This window comes from Gavialis gangeticus, unplaced genomic scaffold, assembly GCF_001723915.1.
Source record: "Gavialis gangeticus isolate Ggan-Ray unplaced genomic scaffold, GavGan_comp1, whole genome shotgun sequence".
Taxonomy (NCBI): domain Eukaryota; kingdom Metazoa; phylum Chordata; order Crocodylia; family Gavialidae; genus Gavialis; species Gavialis gangeticus.
The window spans coordinates 10098993-10116799 of NW_017729027.1; the positions used below are offsets into that span (position 1 = coordinate 10098993).

At 38.4% G+C, this 17807-nt stretch overlaps 1 protein-coding gene across 3 annotated transcripts in view; it reads right to left on the bottom strand.

Moving 5' to 3' along the window:
* The window catches only part of BCKDHB (branched chain keto acid dehydrogenase E1 subunit beta), a 395605-nt gene that overhangs the window by 10742 nt on the left and 367056 nt on the right, over nt 1-17807 (bottom strand). For all 3 annotated transcript variants that reach the window (XM_019520436.1, XM_019520437.1, XM_019520438.1), the window contains one exon: nt 5558-5706. In XM_019520436.1, the coding sequence (XP_019375981.1) occupies nt 5566-5706 (141 nt within the window). In that variant the 3' untranslated portion in view covers nt 5558-5565. The remainder of the gene's footprint in view (nt 1-5557; nt 5707-17807) is intronic.

Genomic DNA, 17807 nt, shown 5'->3' on the forward strand with positions numbered 1-17807 from the left:
TGTTACAAACTAGTCAGAGGGGACCAGCAGGCATTGGGGGAGTCCCTGTTCCCCCAAGCACTACCAGGAGTGACTAGAAATAACGGTCACAAGGTGGCAGAGGGTAAATTCAGATTAGACATCAGGAGGCGCTACTTCACTGTCAGGGTGGCTAGGATCTGGAACCAACTTCCAAGCTAAGTGGTGCTGGCTCCTACCCTTGGGGTCTTTAAGACAAGGCTTGACAATCACCTTGCTGGGGCTGTTTGACCCCAGAACTCTTTCCTGCCATGGCGGGGTGTTGGACTTGATGATCTGCTCAGGTCCCTTCCAACCCTACTAACTATGAAACTATGAATTATACCATGTACAGATGAACTGCAACAGACAAATATTAACTCATACAGGTGCATCTCCATCGGGGATGCAAAAATTAGCAACGGGCTGAAATATATAGTCAGAATTGCAGAACACAGAGTTTCATAGGGCCAGAGGGAAGTCATTTGGCTATTTGTCATTCTTATGCTACAACTGCTTCTGATTTTTTTTTTTTTTTTGTATCACAGCAGGGTATTTTATATAATGTGTTGGATGTTTTATGAACAGTGAGGAACCATACCAGTTATATAGGAAATATAAATGCATGCTACTTTCAGCGCCTCTTTCCACTTTGATTGCTTTCCTAGTAGAAAGAGTTATTTGGAGCACAGCTGCATACCAGAAAGCTAACATTATATAGAGCTAGCAAGCTGAATAGTATCTTGCATAGTGTAAACTCCCCAGAAAGCCAGAAGCTGTTAGATGTTTTAACTCGGTTATGTGAAGATGTTACTTCTACTGTCTCTTACATGAGTCATACAATATTACAGAATCAGCTTTGTCTATGAACAGGAAAATCATGAGCACTGTCAGCCTCAAGGAAGATAACTCTCTGTGTGTGATATTGTTGGGGAATACACAACCCAGTCAAAAAGATGTGTAGTAAGACAAAGGCACAGCTTATAAAAATGTGCGATTCAATTTCCAGCACAGGGCTCCTGACAAGGCTTTAGCACAATCCTGCAAGCAAATTCAGGTATTTGTTCAGAGCTTCAGTGCATGCTGGGTATACTTGCACAGACCCAGAGGGAGCACTAGTTTTTTGGATATTTATCTACAAAACACAGAGAAGTACTATTTTAGCAAGAAATGCTGAACCCCATGAAGGGTTAGAAAGAGATTTACTTTTCATTCCTTATATTTGTATTCCTATTAATTAAGAAAAAACTAATTACAGAAACAAAGCATTCTTCAAATACTTGAAGGGCTAAGGTAAAGAAGAGGGAAAGCACCTTTTCTTTCTTGCTGCAGAAAGTAGGACACAGACCAATAGCTTGAAGTTGCAGCAAAGTACGTTCAGACTGGATAGCAGGAAAAACTTCTTCACAGTTAGAATAGTGAGGCAGTGGAATAGACTGCCTAGGGAAGTTGTGGACTCTCCATCACTGAAAGCATTCAAGAAGATGCTGGACAGCCACTGGTTGGGGATGAGAGAGGCATGGGTATGCCTATGTTTTACCATGAGTATCCCATGCTTCTGGGCTTCATGGGTTGTGTGCTCTGCTACATGTGTCAGGGTGTTTTTAATCCTTCCTCAGAGGCATTGGGTACTGGCTGCAGCTAAGGCTAGGGATTTTGACTAGTGTGTGCCAATGCTCCTGCTGAGACCAAGCTGGAGGTTCTTCATTAGGGGGTCTTGCCCCTTTGCTCAGTGTAATTCTAATCACTAGATTTGGAATCAGGAAGGAATTTTACCCCATCCTCAGACTGGCATGGATTGTGGGGGTTTTGCTTTCTTCTGTAATGTGGAGTCTGGCTCTCTACTTGGGGTCTCTTGAGCGTATATTAACAACCTTTTATAGAAGCAGGACATTGGCTGCTATGGTTCATCTGCTTTACCTGTGGCAAGTTATGGTGTTGTGTGTTGTATCAAGGTTGATGGCAGCATTATGAAGTGTTTAGAGTATGGATTTTTATAGGATGGTCTGGATAGGAATGATCCTGCCTCACGCAAAGAGTTGTACTACATAACCTCTGAAGGTCCCTTCCAGTCCTTTCCCTACTAGGAAAATACACCACAGAGGGCTATATTACAGTTGAGTCTGCCACAGTTCATAGTCTGCTTTAAAGTAATGGATGCAACAAGTTTCCAGTAAAGTTCTTTATTAAATGGAGAAAACAAGAAAAGTGCTGGCTGTACAGGTAGATCTTGTTCTAACAGGGGTGGCATGAAACACAAACAAAGCAAGTGACTAACTTAAACCCTGGCAGCTACCCCTAGTCCCACAGCTTAGAGGCCAACCTTAAGTTCTTCTCTGGCACTGAGAATACCTTAATACCCTTGAGTCTACCCAACAGGATGAAAAAGAGGAGACAACTTGAGGCCAGGGTTTCCTCCTTTGCAGCCATATGGCTCTGCTTAAAGCGCCACAACTTTTAAGGCCATCTCTGGTATTTGAGATACTAAATCTCCATGCTTCCTGCACATGAATGGGTTTGGAACATAGCAATCTTTAAATTCTTGGCCAAAAAAGTACCTTAGTAATGAGTGATACTGAATATAAAAGCCAGAAAATGCTAAAATGATCTTTTCTTTTTCATAGAAATATAGATACGAATACATTGTTGGCATGTTTGAACTCTGCAGAGTAGGCAGCTGAATGGGGATCTATTATAACTACTGCTTTTTGACAAGTAGATTAATTTTTAAAAATATTTACTTAAAAAGGAAACACTAGTGCCAAGTGGACTTAAAAGCACCAATAACAGCAATTCAATGCAAACTGCATAGACTGGAATTGTAATATACAATTTTTTTTTTTAAAGACACCAAAGCAATTATTTAATGCAACACAAAAAACAATAATAAAATATTCCCAAATAATTCTTTGAGGTGTGTGAGCAAGGGTATCTAACATGGCTACAGTATTTAGCACAGATTAACCAAATCTAGGTGTATATGACAATACAGAATGTCAGAGATAGTGGACACCTTCACACACACACACAAACACACGTGCTAGATGCCAGCTCTGACTTGTGCTAATTAGCACACATTGAAGCAGATTTGATTAATTGAGTCTGCTGGAGCTAAGTTGCATACTCCAGCAGCGTTGGTGCTAATTAGCATGCGCCAGCAGCCTTGCTGTCACGTGTATTTAGTGTCCCTGCATTTTAAAATGGTGGCGGGGGGGCTTTAACAAAAGCTTGTTCCATGAGCTTTAAAGCACCCCTGCTGTCATTTTGAAGTCTGGGATGCTGCATACATGAGATGCTGCAAGCGATTTAATTAAAGCAGCTCCTAAAAGCCACTTTAATTAAATTAAAGTGCTACCCCTTCCCTCTCTCTCCATAGGGCACGTATAAAGTTGCCCAATGGTTTGAAACTGTACGCTGAGAATTTCCAGCAATTACTCCTGAAATCTCCCTATCTCGTTCCTTCACACGTAGTCCAACCAAGCTGAAGAAGTGACCCGGTACTCCAAAATTTCTTCTAACAAAATGTCCAACAGAAAGTCTAGGATTTTGGACTTCACAACTTGCAGGCTTCTGAGATCAGCTAGAAAGCAGAGCCATCCTGTGCCTCCTGGCTCTCCCTTGCTCAATGGCTTTCTCCCTGAAAATTGAAGACAGACCTATGCAAAAACTAACTCAGATTCTGTCTGTATGGCTTTTGCAAAAAACTCCAGATTGATTTCCAGTGTGGAACAGCAGCATGTGTAAATGTTAATCTCTGTCTCATCGCCAATCTCCTTGCTGCATTCAGACAGCCTGAGAGAAAGCTTGCTTGAAGCCAGGTGGATTTATCAAATTACAGTGGTGCCAGATAAAGCAAAGAGCTCATTTAACAGGTTTAGTTCAATCCAGATAAGAGCAAGGGACTGTTTCATATCAATTGTGGTTGTCATGAAAAAGGTAGTGTTTCCCCCTCAAATATGACACAGCTCAAGGAACACAGTATTTCCTCATGTTTAAGTATTGAGACATACTGAGTGTCAATATGTGCATTCACGCTGGCTTAAATTTATTGCGCAGTAAATTACTGCACAGTAAGTTGGAACAGGCCAGCATCTACACATGCAGGTGTTAAAGCACATTAATGCTGTGTGTAGACTGACTTGGGACTAACTTTCAATCCAGTCATTTGTAGCTATGATTCTTTTCAGGACTCTGACTTTTCCTTCTGAATTTTAATTTCTCCCCTTCTATCCTAGAAACCCTTGCTCCAGAGAATACAGTTCCATTTAAACACACTATATTTTCTAAACCCCCCTTGCAACTCAGTGGTACCATAAAATAATATCCGTGCATATTTACTGTGCAGAAAAGGCACACATCTACACATGAATGCCTGTAATGCACAGTAAATATGGCGACTTATGCTGACTTGAGCTTAAGTTTGACATCTGCATCATTGATACCTAACTTTAGTCACAAATCAGCCCACAGACACAGTGTTAGTGCATAGTAAGGAACTGACTTGTGCATTATTGCACAGTAACTAACTGGGCATAAATTTGATACCTGCATGGTGCAGGTATCAAATTCACACTCAAGTCAGCATAAGTCACTATATTTACTGCACTATTTTCTGGAGCAAGGGTCTCTAGGAAAGAAGGGGAGAAGTTAACATTCAGAAGGAGAAGTCAGAGTCCTGAAAAGAACCATCTCTACAAATGACTGGGTTGAACAAAGAGACATTGGTCACATAAGGCATAATACACATTCAAAAGAAAACTGCAAATGAGACTATGACACCTTTGAAGAATGGGCATTAGCAGCTGTTCCAAGCATCAAGGCCTTTGCTATTGGAAAAGTACAATACAAATACATGCCACTTAAAAAAAAACTGTGCACTTATAAGAATTTGCAAACGGCAGAAATCTCAGCAGGTGGTTGGGCCGAAGTATCTGGAAAAGATTATAATGCAAATTTAATATTTGCCTATTATTTTGAAAGTAAATGTTAAATGACAAGCTTATCAATGTCTTTCAACTGTGCAATAAGACTGAAGTCTCATATCTTCAGTATACTGTTGTATATTTGGTGTCATATCCTGCAAACAGCCAAGTTCCTTCTACTCTACTTATAGTTTAAATGAGTTGAGACTGACCAGCCCCTCTCAAGATTTGAATCCCAGGTGAACAAAGGGAAGTTAAAGTTAAAATATGGTGCATCTTTATGAGTGAAGTATTTATAAATTATTTAGTAGAGGCAGAGAGGCTCTTTATCACAGCAACTGTTCTCAAATAATCCTACTGTTCAGCATATAAGACTTTTAAGTTTCTGACTGCTTGAGCAAGCTACCCAACCATGTACTTTACTTTAAGAATTGACTTCAGTGGTGCTACTTAAAATTATGCAGGAGCACTAGTGCCTCTCTGACATAGGAACTCAAGCAACAACAGCCAATTCCAGCTTTTAAAAATGACTAGACCTTTGCCTTCAAATTTCCTGCCTATGCTGGCTAGAAGCCTACTGATTAAGCTTACAAGCCTAGGCTTTCTCCAAACTATTTGCATATTTTCTTATTTCTCACCTGTTTTATCAATAGTTAATCATTTGTCGAAGGGCATCATAGCATTTCCATTTGTCTGGGATGTAGAAAGGTTCAAAGATGTGTGGAAACGGAGTGTCATAACCACATACTCTTGAAATAGGAGCCTCAAGATTCAAGAAGCATTCCTCCTGTTAACAGATACACAAAGCAAAGTTAGTAAGACCTCCTTTCTTTCAGAAGCCATGGTTCACAAGTTGAGATCTGGTGAACTTTATAGACAGCCAGCCCTATAAACTCCAGGCTTCTATTTATGCTACAGCACAGACGCAGCTCAGACAAGAGCAGTAAAAGCACTCTGTTCCTCCTCACAGGTCCACATTAAAACAACAAATTGTATTAATATTATAGTATTTTTATTTTCTACATGTATGATATGTTAAATTGCATTCAAGTTATATTTATGCATCCAAACAAATGTTGCCAAAAAGCAGACACATAGTAAGAACAAAGAAGTAACAGTTAGTATTTCCTGGATTACCTTTAAACAAATAAGTGAATCATATAATCTAAAAGTGAATATTATTTGTTGTGAATGTCTTACAGAAAATTATTTCAGCCAAGTGTATTAGGGACTACTAAGCCAACCATGGCATGTGGAAGCAACAGATTTGCAAGTCCTCAACATTGTTCGAAAGTCACGTCCACAAACTGCAAGATAAAAATCATTTTGTTCTCATGAGAGGTCTAGAGTTGGCAAGGAAGGTAGGAGTCTCATAATCCAGGCCACCAGAAACCCAGAGTGTCAGAAGCATGTCATGCTAATCTGAGGGTGGACATGGAACATGTTTAAAACTTTAGCATTTTTAATAGCCAGCTGAACAAAGATGTTGGAAACTTCCCACCTGCTCAACCGTCAGGGTAAGCACAGGAACTGTGATAGTCTGGAATAGGTGATATGAATAGTAAATGGATCAGATATTAGAGCTAATTTTCACCTCTCAATTCTTTTTTCTTCATTGCCAGCATTTCTTTTGCAGTCATTCACTCCCTCTCCTGGCCAGGCAGGGAAAAGGGAAGAACAGACCCACAGGCCAACCTTGTTTCTATGCAGACGGAAGCAGTGTAAAGGTCTCTCTCTCTCTTCAACTATGGACAGACATTCAAAAAGCCTGAGCCTGAATTGATTCAATCTCTGCAGGTTAACCTAACCTGGTTAGGCTAAATCAGTTGATAACTGCACAGACATCGTGGCTCAGGCTAGAAGCCGGGGGGCGTTACAGCAGCCCTCCCTTCCCTTCTATAGCACTGAGCTGAGGGGAGGTGTGACCAGGCCCCAGCAGGATGCTCTGTTTAGCCCAGCAGAGAATTGATAATAGTCTTTATCCAGCATTTATTACATCATTAAGAAAACAACAGAGGGACATTACCAGCTACCTGTTGATTCTGCCTTTGTCACACTAAAGACTGGAGCCAGCATGTGTTCTGCTATCTAATATACAGATACCTCTCAGCAAGGCAGAGGGGGCAATTCCTGCTTAGCAGGGAGTGGTGAGGGGGCAGGCAGAGGAGCAGCCTGAAGCCTCTACCAGAGCTGCAGCCAGGAAGCACGAAGGCAGGGCCATCTCTGCCCATTCTAGAGAGCATGCCGGGATGCTGGGGGTGTCTGGTTTAACTTAAACCAGCAAGGGGTCTGGGACAGACATTGCATAAATTGGTTTGACCCAAATCAGTTAAACCTGATACTACATTCAACCTATCTCAAACCAGTTTCCACCATTTTCAAACTGATTCATGTGTACTGAACATATGATCTGTTACAGGTTTAAACCAGTTTCTGATCACTTAAACCAGTTTGTGTGTAATGTCTGTCCCTAGCCTTCTTGTCTTTCTCCCTTAGACCATGCTGATTAAGATGTCCTGGTCAAATTTCCCTTACCCCAAGCCTAGAAAAGGGGAAGAGGTATCAATCCCTAGAGCTCTCTTCTGCTAGACTTATATAAACAATTACTGCCAAACAGTTATTTCTCAGATTGCTTGATAGCTTTGAACACAAAGATGCCATGTAACCTACTGTATGGCAGTTGGCCTTCCTGAGTTAACATAGTACCACCCACACTGGAATATGAAGGTACAGGTAGGAGTCATTTCCAACACAAGTGAATTACAAGTGTCTTCAGCTATTACTGATGTGGAGTTGTACAACGGCAGTTCAAAGTAGTCAGATTTAGAAGCTGCAGGAAGTGTATGTCACCCAGCCAGGTTTCTTTGCATTTCCTAGTGGACAGCTCAACCTAGGAACTGTCCATGTGCACTATTTTTTCTGTGGTCTCCTTTCAAGCTTTCTTGATCATTCTTATACGAGGACAGAGTTTTAGGAAAACAGTAGAAAAAAAAAGTCATATGAAACCTATGAGTTTCGCATGGTAAATAACATACAATTTTGATATTACTAACTCCAGATTGGAATGTATCCCCTTGTTCCAGAAAATTTCACTGCTTTCCATACTGGTGTGTTTGTCTTAGCTGCCAGTTACAGTCATGCACATATGAATATCATATCCTGCTTCATGATCCATCTAAGTAACCTCACCCCTTGCTGCTTCAATTTCTTTTTATTATAATGTGTGTTTAAGTTTTTTAAGGTTTTAGATTTCTACCCCCACTGCAAAGCAATGAAATATCAGGGAAAATACAAAATGGAAATCACTGGAGAATGAAATCTTTTATCTATCCATGGAGCTGATATAGAAATCTTCCCACTCACTCCATCACTCTGACTGGTGACCTGATCAGATATCTTTATGGGAAAAGGAGAGCTTACTCCTTGACCCTACGCTGTGACCATCAAGATGATCGATGCTTTGGGACATACTAGGTGCATCTACATGTGCAAACAGCACGTAGCAATAAACTCCGGCACAGTTTCTGCCAGAGTTTATTTCTCCGGGGTGCAGCGTTTACATGTGCATCCTGGACTGTAGCATGTTGAGTCAGGAGTGGAACAGCCCCAGTTGACAGGGGTGCCAGGGAGTCTGTCTGCCATCCCAGGGTTGCTCTGCACTCAGCTCAATGTGCTGTGGAGGGGCTGGCTGGGGCAGAAGGGTGCTACAAGGTGGGGCAAGCCAGCAGGCAGCCCCTGCACTGTAGCACCCTCATTCCCCAGCCAGCCCCAGTCACCATCTACACATACATTGCAGCACACAACTCCTCCACTGTAAGACAGTACTTGTCCCAGACAGTATTATCCTATAGCAGAGTTAATTAATCCACAGTCCGTACAAATCTGAGCATGGGGTAAAATTCTTTCCTGATCTCAAACATAGTGATTAGTCTGACCCTGAGCAGAGGGGCAAGACCCAGCTGAAAGGAGCTACAGCTTTAATTCCCAGCAGAAGCATTGGCAAATCCAAGTCAAAATCCCAGCCTGGCTGTTGCTAACACCCAATGCCTCTGAGAACAGCTTAAAAACACCCTGACACATGTAGCAGAAAGTGGGGGAGTTATGCACTGTTTTCCAGGAATGCATATACAGCATAAAGTGAAGGAAACCTGTACAAAATATCAAAACATGATGATGTGGTGTGGTCTTTCTGAGGGCTTTGCAACACAAGAATTGCTATTGCTTTATCACTTTTCTGTAATTAAAACATGAGTGAAAGCTAAGAACTGGCATTTTCCCAAGTGTGTCTCGAATCTAAGGTGCCTTGAGTCTAAAAAGAGTTAAGAACCACTACACTATCAATATCAAGGAATAATGCATTTTAAATCGCACACTACACTGAAAAGGATCCACATACATTTTCTTCAGTCTGATTTAACTCCCCTTCCTGCCTTCTTTCATTTAACAGTAGCAGAAGCAAAGAGTTATGAAAATCCCTAATTGCAGTTACCCAGCTGCTCAAAAGAAATCCCCCTAAAAACAACATCATTCCAGATTGACATGAAACTATTTTTTGCCCCAAACCTCTAGAAAACCAAAAAAAAGGGGGAGAGGGAAGGGGAGGGGAGAGGGAACTTGTTTTGGGCCAAACAAAACAACATTTCCTTTGATTTGAGATTATTAATAGCATTGATTCTATTTCTCTGTATAAGAAATTGCAGGTATTGCCTATATATATTGCATTATAATGTGCTTATCTTTTCATAACATTTGGAATTCTATTTAGATATAAAGCTCAATTGAATACATTCATCATGCTGCTTCTGGGATTTAAAAATACTGAGTTTGCATTGTTTTATGCTGATTATTCTCACATGCTCACATGCTTTAATAAAGAAATGCAATTACAGTGATTAGATATGTGTGTCAAACTATACATGTACTGCATCAATTGTAAATTATTCATTTTACAGAAAAAATGAGAATCTATTACAAGCGGTCATATTGAAGAGAATTCCAGTCCACCTGCAAAATAACAGCAATATATACCGAACTTCTTTGCTCGTTTCAAATTCATTCATATTAAACAATCCTTTACAGCCTTTTTTAGGCATTCTGCACTGTTTAATCTCCCCATTTAAAACTACAACTTGAAGAAACACAATTTCAAAAAGCTGCATAATGAATATGAAATAATACAGTTAAGTGATAATATTAATAGAACAAATCTGTGGTCCAGTAATGGTCTCGCCTTCCTGAGGTAAATGGAGTGGTAAGGCAAAGACATTTACTTATAAAGTGGTTGCAGTTTCACATTCAATGAATGCTATCACTATTATACTAAATTTAAAATAAAAACAAACCTTAAGTCTTCCAAAACCACCACTTGGATTTTCTTCTCATAGGGAGAAAATCCAAAATGGTTGTTACAATCAGCCCTTACACTGTGGTTTTGAAACGTTGCAAGTTTCATATCACATTTTAATAGCCTTTCAGTTTGAATCCATATGCTACTTAGGAAGTTTTGCAGCTTTCAGAAGCGCAAGTTGGATTCTCCCAGTGACGGAATTAAAATGAGATTCTCTGGGGCATGATGGAAGCTGTTAATTGATGCAGTCCAAGAATGATAAAGCAAGCAAAGCGATGGAACTGCTACAAGGTTTAGGTCTGGGAGAAGGTGAGGCAAGCGGAACCTTAAGGTGCCTGTACACAACTGCGGAGGCTGCTCTGATGTGCTGTAATTACAGCGCATTGGAGCAGACTCGATTAATTGAGCCTTCTGGAACATGGTAATTACCACGCTCTAGCAGCCTCCTGCATCTCATGTATCAGCATCCCTGCGCTTCAGATGGCTTGCTGAACAAGTTTTAGTTCAAGCATCCCCATTGCCATTTTGAAGCACAGGAACACCGATATACAAAACGCTACAGTGCTTTAATTAGAGCGGCTCTTAGAGCACCAACCCTCCTCCCCCCACCACTGGAACACATGTAAAAGTGCCCTTAGAGATTAACTGGTTCAGAGAGACAAGAACTTTCATAGATGTTACTTCATCAGATGCTACGTGTAGTTTTGGGGTTGTATTTTTTTTAATATTGAAAATAAGTGTTCCTGTACATCTGCAAAAAAGGAATTTTACTGTATGAATAAACTTTTATAGATGGAAAGCAAGGTCTCCGTCCTGTAAAAAAATCCACACGGAGAGCTCTGCCCCTATTGAATTCAATGCAATTCCTTGCACAAATACACTGAAATGGATTTCACTGCAGGATCACTTCTATATTTGAATGCCACTTTTTATTTATTTCATGATGAACTAATAATCTTTTAGTAAACTGACTGGATGATAGAAATAATAAATATATGAAGCCAAGGCAACAAATTAAGCATATTTCTTACAAAAAGAACTGATACAAACTTGTTTAAAAATATGAGTGACCATATTTAGCATATTTTATTTAAAGCAATGTCATGGGAAAATATTATACTGTTATACAGATTACCAACAGTCTTATGGAACCTATGTTCATAGGAATCTGAGAATGGAATTATACTGCAGATAAAGAAATATAAAATCAGTATCAAAATAATTATAATAATAATTAAAAGTCCTTTAGAATTAGGAATTATTTCTAATTTTTAGGAAGAAAAAATAATAGTATCTTCTTTGAAGGTAGCACCTTCTGTAACCTTTCTACAGGCTACAGAATTTCAAACTAATTGCCTGATGATCTGTTGATTTTCTGACTGTGACAAGAAAACATGACATGTTGATTACATAAAAAGAACACACTGGTAAATTCATATCATTAGTAAGTCTTTTGTGGTGGTAAAAAAATCTCTCTTGATATTGCCTAACAGCATACCTTACACCTTCAACCCCTAAGCCCCTTACACTTCTTGAAAAAAAAAAATCTTCCATGTGATAGACCTGTAAAATTGCATATATTTATGAATTTCTGTTCACAGCAGCTGTATAATAATATATGTGATAGTGTATGAGGATACTAAAACAGCTTAATGGGCAGTATGGTATTGCAACATCTGCTTTACACGTTGTGCCAAATCTTTTGCACTTGTGTAACCATGCTACTACACAGGACTAGAAGGATAATACACACAGGGAGGAAAAAGCTAATTTCGGAAAAAATCATTTTATAAGACTACTGGGGTAAGGGTCAATAAATACATGCACACACCTCTTACATCTCCAAAATGTGATAAAATGCCACATGCTGGGTTCAGCGGGGGCACTCTATATTTACTTTGAGCCATGTGAAAGCAGAATTTGGCCCAAGAAAACTTACAAAGGCCTATGTATTTCTCTTGTGTGTTTAGATTAAATTATTCTATGTCAAACAAATTGCAGAAACCTAATACTTCCAAAGTAAAATGCTTAGGAAAAGACTGCTCTAAACATTCAGTAACAGAAACTAAAAAACTTCTACCATTCCTATGACATGAGGTAGATATGTGACTTATGATTCAATGTAGAAGGTTTCACAGTCCACATGCCACTTTTGAACATAGGTCTGGAATACAATCAAGTACCCATTTGCTATTAACACGGTGCTATTCTTCATGCTTTAAAAAGTCAGTACAAATTTTTTAAAAGTTACAAAAACACACCTTCACATTAGAAAAAATGTTCAGAAAGTGACATTGATTATTAAGCGTTAACATTAAAAATGACTGATTTACACAGAAAGTATCAAGACAAGACATGTCCATGCAAAAATCCTAAAATAGAGTTCTTGCCCCAGTGAACTCTTTGGTTAGGTACAGAAATTACACATAAACAGGCATAAAAGTGATCAGAAACCTGTTATTTAAAAGATAAAACATTTTTGTTTCATAAAATTCTGTTTAAACAGTTTACCTTCAAAGTAAGACATATGGCAACATCTCAAATTACACATGAACAGGCATAAGTGATCAGAAACCAGTTCAAATCTGTAATTGAACAGAAGTTCAGTGCACATAAACTGCTTTCAAAATGGCCAAAACAAATTTAAGATAAACCTGGATGGATGTAGTATCAAATGTCACTGATTTAGGTCAAACTGTTTTACTGAATTTCTGTCCCAGATCCCCTCCAGATCCAAGTTAATTCACAGTACTCCAACATCCCAGGATGCTTGGCACTTTCCCCACAACCCTTTCCCCTCTCACAGGGTGACTGGGACAAGCCAACTCACCCAGCTGAGCAGGGAGGCATACTCTAGTGGGCTCCAAATTCTGACCTGGACCACTGCAGGCATGTGGAATTTCACAGACATTTCTGGAATCAAAAGTGAATGTCTGTTCACTTGCTTATCGATTCAATCTATGCAGTTTAGACCAACCTGTGAAGACTGAATCAATTCAGCCTTGGGCTTTTTGACTGTCTGTATTTAGCTTTTAACTAACTCTTTGACCTAATTAAATGGTTTCAATCAGGACAGGATCTCACTCTTAACCTTTATAAGGAAAGATTTTGTACCATAAATAAATGTTAGTTAACTATACCTTTTAATCTCCACTGTGCAAGGCTATATACATGCATCTAAGTGCTTTGATTTTTGAAAACCATACAGAGATTTCTGAACAAAAGTCCCACTGAAAAATCATTCAATCAGTTGCAGAGTGATCAATCAAACACACCATATAACAAAGAGCAATTCCAAACAATCTTATGCCTTAATTAAAAAAATACTGAATTGAAGAATTTGTTATACATTGTGGCACAATTATATTCTACATTCATTTTCTAACATTAGATAATCTCCCTTTCTGTGCCCTTGCTATCATAAAATTTTAGTGTGGTGCAGTAAAACTTCTGTGTTGTTTATTATAGACTTAGATCCCAATTCAACAATGTACTTAAGACTATAACTAACTTTAAATGATACAAAGGGCACATCCCCACATGCAGGGGCATGTGTTTGCTGTGGCACAAATAGCAGCAGCACAAATTTGCACACATCTGCACATGGGGTTTCCTATAGAGCAAAATGCCCCACTTCAGGGGAAACTGTTGTTTCCCTGTTTCTCCCAGCTCCTAGCATGCTGGAGGAGCTGGGGGACACCTAAAGCAGTGAAGACATTCTGGCTGGCAGCCAGAGCATCTCCCTGGGGGACTCAGCCTCCAGTTGCTCCAGGGCATGCTACTGGAGTGTGTGCTGCACCAGTTTTTTGTGACAGGTTTGTTTGGTTTTTTTATACCAGGAGTTCCTGGTATCAAATTTTGCAAACAGCCAACAGTGTGCCACATCTGATTTGTGGTGCTTCAAACAGTTTTGAGGCACTACAAACCGCACACACATGCTCATCTGGGTGCGCCTAATATGTTAAACTGAACAAACTGTCCTAAGCAGATCCTTAAAGTCAAGAATGAGCTCAAGTAACTTACTAAAAGTTGTACCATAGTTTCTAGTGTATAATATGTCATAGAATCATAGGGCTGGAAGGGACCCCGAAGCATCATTGGGTCCAACACCCTGCATGAGCAGGAAAGACATCTGATGACCCTAGCCAGGTGACCATCCAGTCTCCTCTTGAAGACCTCTAAGGTAGATGATTGCACCACCTCTGGGAGCGGGGAGCTTGTTCCATAGTCTGGACACCACAGTTGTGAAGTTTTTCCTAATGTTCAGCCTGAAACTATCTTCCGGGAGTTTGTGGCCATTGTTTCGAGTTTTCCCCCAGGGTGCCCTGGTGAACAGTTGTTCACTGAGCCCCTGATGTACGCCTCTGATATAGCGGTAAGTCACAATCAGGTCCCCTCTCAGCCTTCTTTTCTTTAGGCTGAAGAGTCCGATATCCCTCAGCCTCTCCTCATATGGCTTGCCATGCAAGTCTCTGATCTTATGGGTGGCCCTTCTCTGGACCCTCTCCAGCTTTAGCACGTCCTTGTTGAAGTGATTTCTCCCCTCAAAAGGAAGTGCAAGGAAAGAGAGAAATGTAGAATTAAGGTGTGTCATATATCAAAGCTTAGTATTGAAGAAAAATTGAAATAACTGTACAATAAAAATCCAATCACAATTTCATCTTTTTCCAGTGATGCATTTCATGCACAAGTATGTCTTATGCACTGGATAATATGATATATAAGTTTCAGAAAATAAATTAAAAGTTACAGACATTTATAGTGACAAAAAGATGCAAAAAAGTGGCTAGGTTATGAATATTGTCCATTCCTTTCCAAGCTGAAGAAGCTGAAAATAAGTGCAGTACTTCCCATCAACATTATAAACTAGAGGTAAATACTTCTATGCAGCTGGTTTTCAAGTACAGAATTTAATAACTGTTCTCCTTAATAAATGTTAGTGATAATATTACTTATACAAAACTTGATTGATATGAAAATTTCCAGATTTCTTGAAAATGGTGAGTGTTGCTGGAAAAGCATACTCTGCCTTATTTATCTAAAGAAGAGCATAAAATGCTCTTTCAAACAATACATAAAAATGAGGCATTTTTCCCTTAACTATCTAATTTCTGATTTTTTGCTCTGTTTGCTCTCTCCCCACTTCCATGTGCTTCTGTTCCATTTCTCTTCTCTCTTCCCCTATACCTATACAAATAGCAGAGAATGAAGATATATTTTTCCTTATTTTCAGTTTAGCCTAGCATGAAAGTCCCTCCTCAAAGCCTGAAAGTCTTTCTTATAAAATACCAAGTGATTGCTATAGTACTCCATGTCCCAGTAAGCTCACCCTTGCTGTTATTAATGATTTAAAGGTACCCAGAGGCATTCAAGACACTTCATAGAACAAATAAAAGCCAAGGTCCCTGATTCAAAGTGATTGCACTCTAATTTTTATGTAATTGAACTGGGAACAATAAACAAACAAAAAAGTAGACAAGTTATGCTAGGACAGGGATTACAATAAGGTCACATGATTACTTAGTTACCACAGGGGCACATCTTGATAGTTTTGATGTGAAAATCCACATTTTATATGACTTTAAGAGGAGTATGGATAAGGAGAAATGGTGGCAACTTTGTCATCTCTTTCAGCATTTCAAAGAGAACAAAATTGCAATAAGTAAAATGTCAAGGTCCATTACAATATAATGTAATATAATGGGAGTGACTGGAAAGTCTATTCAAACCTGGGCAATTGGAGAAAGTGTTGAATCTCTACTGACATGCCACCACACTTTTTTGCATCATTATACCGAGACATACCTCAGTTTTACTTATACCCAGAGGCCATCTAGTGTACTAACAATGTGCTGAATCCTACTATTTGTTAAAGATCTCTATGTTAAACACATTACACTTAAAAATAATCTCCATTTAAAAATGTCCTACATAAGAAAGAAGTCAACTAAACAGTTTTAAGGAAACTTATAGGGTTTTAAGGAGTTAGCTGGCAAAATACAAGTTACCTTTAAGTACATATACATGAGAATTAATTAATTAAACTTCATTTGTTATTTAAAAGATAAAATATGTTTGTTCCATAAAACTCTGTTTAAACAGTTTACCTTCGAAGTAAGAGATACGGCAACATCTCAAATTTTCCAAGAGGTTAAAGTGTCTCAGTTTGCAGTACAAAATCTTCTATAGCCGAAAGCACCAGCTGCTCTGAGTTTGTAAATGGAATTTGCTTTGACGATGTGTATATAGTTATATGCTTATGAATGACTACTTCTTCTACAAGCTGTGTAAGTGCTGTACTTGCAGAAGTCATTTCCTTCAAGCTAGGGGTTTTGGAAGGAGGAACAATTTTTTTATTTGCCTGAAAAAAACCAACTTAAAATATGTTTTTAAAAACCTGTTCCTAATAGTCCTAGAAACCATATGCTTTTTATAGAGAGAGAATCTGAGGGGGTTTTATTTTTATTATTAATAAAAGAGCATTTGAACTCCATAGAAAGAAGTTTCTGCTTTTGATAAGAGCATAGTTAAACCAAATGTATCATCTAAATCCATTTTTGATTGTTAATTTTCTTTGTCACAGTCTTTTTGAATTCTCATAATTAAATATTTATTAAAATAAGATAACAATTGCCCAGTTTCAATTATTTTTTATTCCTGGTTGCAATCAAACAATTTAATCTTTGTACTTATCAAAGAACTAAAAAGAATACATTAGGACATAAGGGGGGGGGAAATGATTTGCCATTCACTGGAAAGTTATTAACTTGTTGAAAAGATGGCTTAAGGTGCCTGTATATACTCTACATATATTATTCTTATATTTTCTGTATATAATGATTAACTGAAACTGCAAAACCAGGATTTCTGTATGTAAACTCTAGCTAAATTTGAAAATGAAACTCTATTGCATTGTGTAAAGTAGCAAACAAATGAAAGTACATTAAGCAAATAATTTGCATACATTAGATTAAATTCACATCCGTCTCTCATTCATCATACTAAAAGAATCATTTAGCTCAGGCACTTTTAATTGCAAACACTGAATTCATTTGTAGGAAACAAGAAGTTTTCAGACCATGCTACAGGACTTAACCAAAAACCTCAGCCATATAAAACATGAGACGCATTCTATTTTATTATATTATAATATTAAATATTTTATTTGTTGTGCCAATTTGCTTAAATAATTTCAGAAAAAAAGTTTGAAAATCACAAAAAAAATCCCATAAATGTTTGATAAATGGATTCTTATAGAAGGCTTCTGCTAGTTTCAGACTATTTTCTTCATCAAGAGAAAACTCCAAAATATGTGTATATATTAAACGACATTATCTTTTGTTATATTTGATATCATATTCTTTGGAATACTTTCATTTCCACTACAGGATACTTAAACATTTTCTATTCAATAAGCAATATAAATATGCTCTCTTTCAAATAATGAAAGATAATACAGAGAGTTGCAAAAAATTAATAAGGTAAGCGATACACCCAGAATGTAGGAAAATGTAACGATAAGAAAAAATGGTAAATAAAGT